Source organism: Triticum aestivum, chromosome 5D (genome assembly GCF_018294505.1).
Source record: "Triticum aestivum cultivar Chinese Spring chromosome 5D, IWGSC CS RefSeq v2.1, whole genome shotgun sequence".
Lineage (NCBI taxonomy): Eukaryota > Viridiplantae > Streptophyta > Magnoliopsida > Poales > Poaceae > Triticum > Triticum aestivum.
Genome location: NC_057808.1, coordinates 544,276,405 through 544,283,141, shown reverse-complemented (window position 1 = coordinate 544,283,141; position 6,737 = coordinate 544,276,405). Strand labels below are relative to the sequence as shown.

Sequence of the window (6,737 nt, the reverse complement as noted above, 5' to 3'; positions counted from 1 at the left end):
TAACATTTGGAAGGATTGTGTTCGTATCACATGGAGTTGTTAAACGAAAAAAACGTGTATATATAGTGAGTTTTAAAAACGAGTATATTTATAAAAGAAGGAAGTAGCTACTCTCTCCATAAACTAATATAAGAGTGTTTAGATCACTAAAATGGTGATCTAAACGCTCTTATATTAGTTTACAGAGGGAGTACCATATAGTGAGATGTTGTAGGACTAGAGATAGGGAACCCGCTTAGGGAGGTGCGTGCATGCATGTGGTTGTGTTTTTTCTTGCCTATGATAATTCTAAGGGTTTTCTCTATAATAAAACCGACAAGCGGAACTTGCCAAATGGTAGAGAATAGGAAAAGGACACCACGTGGCAAATGAGGTGAGCAACCTAAAACATACTCCCTCCGTTCCAAAATAGATGACCCAACTTTGTACTAGCTTTGTACTAAAGTTAGTATAAAGTTGGGTCATCTATTTTGGAACGGAGGGAGTAGAGAATACGAAAACCACCATGTTTGCTTCTCCCATTGTCAAAATATTTACCCACAACCCATTACCGAAAACTATTGGTCTCTCATGGTGTCAAAATTTCTTACTTTGTCCTTTGCCTAGCTGAAAGTGGTTTTTGTTGATGGCTTTTGAGTCCGGCACCACCGACACGGAGGAGGATGAAGATCTATTGTACCCTATTTGGAGATCAATCTAATATAAGCAGAAGTAGGGCTATTGCCCATGGCAAAGGGTTAAGCTGGGTTATACTCATGTCTTGTGTCCATCTGGTGACCTGTGATGATGTCTCACTGCCAAAGTAATCTTGTACGGCACGTTGCTGGGAGGCATCGATCCAACGAAATTATCCTCAGCAGTGTTGTCGATGGATTAATGATGTGTAGTTTCACGCTCGTGGTGCAAAATAATCAGGGAAATGGGAGGGCGGGAACGAAGTTTATCCGAATACTAAGGTAAGTAGGAAAAACATTGAAATCCAAAAACTACATGGAAAATCGAATTTACTAGCCATAGAAATTGTATTTTTAAATACATTTTTAATCAAAACTTACATTAAAAAGTGCAAACTTAGAAGAAACATGAAATTTAGAAAAATGAGTGTGCCCTATAAAAGTTATTGAACAATGAAATAACTAAGACATGAAATATAAAAAGTGAAATGTTTTTAGTTTGAACCATGCATTCCCATGGTTCCTTATTTTTTGTGAGTGAGCATTCCCATGGTTCCAACAGAGTATTTCTCAATTTTAGGCATTTAAAACATCCTGACAAAACATTAAAAAGTATCTTTTGCCTTTTCCATGTTTTTTTCCTTTTGGGCATAACCATGGAGGATATTACTACTTTTTGAATAGTTGGATTGCTTACCACATGAATCACATGGTGGTGGACGATATTACTACCTTCGTTCATAAATATAAGATGCTTTGGATATTTCAGTATGGACTATATATGAATTAAAATGAGTGAACAGGCACACTAAAATGCGTCCATATTTATGAACAAAGGGAGTATCAATTACCAACTTTTTTAGGGTCAATCTGGCATGAGTGTTGCCTACTCATAAGAAGAAATGAAGAATTCAAGTATTTACATGATGTTGGAGACGTCCGGAAAAACCACATGGTGATTACAACATCTCCAACACTGACCCTCGAATTTCCTCCCGCGTCCATCCACAAGCGGGGGAACCAGTCCACGGACACGAATGCGAGAGACAGTCATCCAACGCTATCCTCATACAATTCAAACAAGGTTTGAATAGACCGGACGAAATTCATGTAAACCGACATAAATCGGGGGAGGTTTCAGTTCGTTCAGCTTATCGCATGCTGATCCACACTAAAAATAGAAGAGATGCTTGGCTATATGAAAGAGCGGGGAATTCTAATCCGAAGAAGGAAGTGAAAGCATGGACCAAGATGTGGAAGCACAATATTCCGGCCAAAGTTAAGGTGTTCACGTGGCGTTTGGCAAAAGTTTGTGGGCAATCTGGAAGGCCAAGTTTGTGGAGTTTACATGTTGCAAAACATGAAGCAAAGGTCGGACAGAAGTTTAGCAATGACTGCTGCCCATGCGAGAAAGCAACCTGGATATACACTGCAGACCGAAGCCGAAACCAAAACCAAAATCACATGAACCGTGCGAGTGAAGATATCAAAATCCTATGGAACCTACTCTATTTCCCCTATGTTGTGCGTCATCTCTGTTCTTCAGAACCATATACCACTATCCATGTCGAATCTGAAAGACAGACACCACAACCGTACAACACCAAAACCATATGAGCCGTGCGGGTTAAGAAGCTAGCAAATCCTACAGAACCTACTCTATCTTTCCCCTGTGCTGTGCATCATCTCTCTTCTTCAAAACCACACCACTATCCACATCGATCTGAAAGACAGGCCATCTGGCAAGAGACGTAGCAGTCCTCCTCCTCGTCGGGGCCCAGGAACGAGGCAAAGGACTTGTGAAGCTTGCTGATGGATTTGTCGCCCTGCAAGAGACACAAACACAGGGTTACATCGAAGAGAGAGAGATTTACATGGTACCAATACACATCGAACTCCGTTAAAGCGATGTGGTTACAAGACAAGAAAGGCGGATTAAGTAACACTGTAGGGTGCCTGAACAGACCTGCTTCAACTTGATTCTTCTGCATCTGCTAGCTTCTCTGAAACTCTTTTCTCAACATCAGAAAGAGAGGTCTTCTCCTTCTTAGTAGTTGAGTAAGAGCAACGAATCTTCGACACACAGGAACTATTTATAAGACAAGTAATAGCATGGATAAGTGGTGTAAGCATCTACTTACTTTGCTGTTCATATTGAACTATCAGTTTCTCCTTTTCAACCTCAAACTTTGAGAAAAGATCTGCAGAACATGACATGTGGATAAGTAAGTAGTCGACAACAGAGATGATTCATAATGCGGCAAGAAAATGCAAATTTAGGTCTCATTATGCATAACTATGACCGGAAGATATGGGCTCGTCCTTTCAAACAAATAATAAATAATTAAGCATAATTAATAGCCAGTAACACATATTCATAAACTGTGCACAAAGTTCAACTAGCTTTAAAGGTTAACAAGGACATGGTTTTCTTTGGATACTGTTTGGCAATATAGTTCTCCTACATGTGTCAGGGCAAGATAACAAACTCATTTATTATACACAAATATGCTTATAATTCAACATGATGCAGCTACTGTTCTTCCAAGGTCAAAAGCTAGGACAAGAGCAGACTATGTTCTACACATATGTATTTATCATAACATGTAGAGTGCATGTATGCCAGACTTGAGAAAATGTGGTAGCCCATTCGGCACACCTTTGAAATTCTGTGTGTGTGGAGCTTTGTCTATGCAGAACTTGTCATGAGTGGCTTGAAACTTGGTGTACTCGGTCTTCAATGAACCTTCACACTGCATTGCATACAATTAAAGCTGGTAACCAAACTGTAACAATATTATATAACCAGATGTACATCATTGTATCAATAGAAGTTCAAAACCTCTTTGGAAGCCTTCATTAGAGCTTTAAGAACAGTCTGCCTGCTAACGCAATCAGTAATATTTGCCAGGATTTAGAGTACATTTCAATGAACATTTACAGTTTTTATTATCAAGAACTAGCTTATGTACATGTTCATGTTGAAGCAATAAGTAAAAAAGAACATATCAAATCTTCACTACAGAAAGGATAGCAGAAATTTGTATTCCTACACACAGAAAGTTAAGGCAAGTGAAACAGTTCGGTTGTTCACCTTTCCTTCTCAAACTTTGCCTTGGTGTTCTGTACCATAGATTGAATCTCTGTTGCAACGCTGAAAGTTAAAAGAATCTGTTAGTAAAGCAAATTCTGCCAGCAGCTGAAAAGTGTGCAATAGATATAACTTGCGACCTTTGTCGGACAGGAAAGGCTCAAAGTATTGAGCCAGTTTATATGCACTCTGAGATGTCATCAATTCATCATATGAATCCATCCTTCATACCGGAATGATCATGTATGCTATGTTTCCTTAAGTTTATGATCAACTGCCACAGCATTATAGAGTGCCTAAAATGATCTACTGGTGCAACACTACATACAAGACCAATCTGGAAACCATGGTATGTTGCCCTGCTAATTTGGTGAGCACAGATTTCCCAATGTCTAAATGCAACACGGCAGGTAGAAACAGTAACATGACTCGGAAGTCTTTGCAAGCTATGTGAGTAAGCCAGGAGAAAAATGGGAAGATGGAAGCATATATTTGATCAACAAAACTAGTTATGGTTCTACAAAGAAGGCGGCTAAATGGTGTTAAAACCAATAAGTGCACGCAACACTTCCAAGTCCCATCATTGCATCAGTACGTACCCACTTTCTCCAATCATCAGATGGGCACCCGAACATTCACAAACAACATGGCACTCATAAATCCTAGTTTTCATCCGATTACAGACTTCTGGAACCTAAATTCAGATACAGGCATACAGTAGGCTAAAAGCACTGATAACACTCATAACTCCAAAATCCTACCGTTGAAGGGAACAAATCTCCCATAAGTTTATGATCAACAGCCACAACATTGCAAAGTGCCTAAAATGTCTCTTACAAGTTTATGATCTACTGGTGCAAAATTACATACGAGACCTAAGCAGTCATAAACAACCTGGCAACCATGGTATGCGATCCTGCTACTTTGGTGATGCAAACATAGATTTCCAATATATAAATGCAATACAGTAAACAGAAACACTAACATAACCCCAAGTCTTTGCAGGCTACCGTGAGAGTGAGCCAAGTACAAAATGAGAAGGTGGATGCATATATTCGATCAAACAAACTAGCTATAGCTCCACAAAGAAGGAGGATACATAGTCTTAATTGAATCGGTGCACGCAGCGCTTTCAAGTCACATCATTGAATCAGTACCCACTACTCCAATCATCATATGGGCACTCAAACATTCACAAACAACATAAAACTCGTAAATCCTAGTTCTCATCCAATCACAGACTTCTGGAACCTAAATTCAGGTACAGGCATACAGCAGGCTAGAAGCACTGATAGCACTCATAATTCCAAAATCTTACCATTGAAGGGAACAAATCTCCCATAAGTTTATTATATCAACTGCCACAACATTGCAAAGTGCCTAAAGTGTCGCTTGCAAGTTTATGATGTACTGGCGTCAAATCACATATGAGACCTAAGCAGTCACAAACAACCTGACAACACTGGTGTGCTGTCCTGCTACTTTGGTGATGCGAACATAGATTTCCAATATCTAAATGCAATGCAGTACACAGAAACACTAACATGGCCCCCAAGTGTTTGCAGGCTATTGTGAGGGTGAGGCAAGCACAAAATGGGGAGGTGGGTGTGATGCATATATTCGATAAAAAAACTAGCTATGTTTCACTCTGAACAAGGTGGATAAATCGTGTTAAACCAACTGGTGCGTGCACGCAACACTTGTAACTTTGTAAGCCCTGTCATCGCATTGGTACCTACTACTCCAATCATCAAAAGGGCACCTGATCATTCACAAACAACATGCCACTGGAAATTCCTACTTATCATCCATTTACAAACTCCTGAAGCCTATCAAAAACGATATAGTGCATATACCTATCAAAAACGATACAGTGCATACATCAGAACATCAGGTTCAGATACAGGGCACGCAGCAGGTTGGAAACACAAATAACCTGAATCCTACCACTGTAGGCAACAAATCTCTCATGAGAGTGAGAGTGGGGCTGGTAGAAAGACTGCGCACAGTAGCATTGCGAAATTGACCTGGAATAAGCATGGGGAGGTGGACTGGGAGCGGGAATCACCTGGAGATGGCCGTCTTCTTCTGGCCGTCCTTGTGAGCCTTGTCCTTGATGTGGCGCAGCATCGTCACGATCTGCTTGAAGTCACTGTCTCGGCGGATCCCATCGGAGCAAGCACCAATAAATCACATGGCCAAATCAGTCAAACGCACGCAAAATCCGACACGCGAACCGCCCGCGAGAGGGGGAGCGGCCAGGAAACCCACGCCGTCGCCGTCGGTCCCTTCGATCCGAGCAACGCCGCGAGCGGGACGCGCGGAGCGGAGATCAGCGGCGCGAATAGCTGGGGGGAGGGGGGGGGGGGGGGGGGGGAGGCACCTGTCGAGCTCGAGCTCGGGGTCGGAGTCGTCCATGTCGCGCCGCCTCTTATCGGACCGGGGTGCCTCGTCGGGGTCCTTGGCCCCGCCCCGCTTGCCGCCGCTCGCCTTCGCCTTCCCCGCCACCAACATCGCTCACCGGTGGTGGTGGTGGTGGTGGACGAGACCGCCGCTTCTCTGGCTGTTTTTTTTTAGTCTCACTGTGTGGGAGAGGGTTTGGGCTTTGGATGTTGCTGGATCTCAGCCCAAATGCCCACCAAAATAACACATTTCCCTTGCTAGGGTGTTGGAAGCAACTAGTTAACGAGCGCTCCCTTAGGAGCCTCGCAACGATCAGTGCCACTTGGCGCGCTCTCAGCCGCCCATCACGTGTCGCGTTCTGGGCGTTTTCTCCGGATTTCTTTTATTTTTTGCACACGTTTTTGGCTTTTTAAACGGTTTTTCTACGGGTTTTTTTATGTTTCGGTTTTCAACGGGTCTTCTTTAGCTTTTGGGTCAAAAAATTTGAAAAAATATATATTTTTGCATGAAAAAATGTTTTTTTCTTTCACGAGAGACATGGTTTTGCTTCCGCGAAAGGCACGATTGTG

The 6,737-nt window shown here is 42.1% G+C and overlaps 1 protein-coding gene across 1 annotated transcript; it reads right to left on the bottom strand.

The window, feature by feature from the left end:
* Positions 1–2,119: 2,119 nt before the first annotated feature.
* On the bottom strand, positions 2,120–6,387 carry LOC123123691 (uncharacterized). Its single transcript, XM_044544262.1, has 8 exons — positions 6,149–6,387; positions 5,834–5,917; positions 3,769–3,828; positions 3,517–3,556; positions 3,334–3,427; positions 2,816–2,875; positions 2,641–2,747; positions 2,120–2,500 (listed from the first exon to the last, which is right to left on the bottom strand). Exons 1-7 carry the CDS (start codon positions 6,277–6,279, stop codon positions 2,722–2,724), a joined length of 495 nt encoding a protein of 164 aa, XP_044400197.1. The 5' UTR covers positions 6,280–6,387; the 3' UTR covers positions 2,120–2,500; positions 2,641–2,721.
* Between the last annotated feature and the right edge of the window lie 350 nt (positions 6,388–6,737).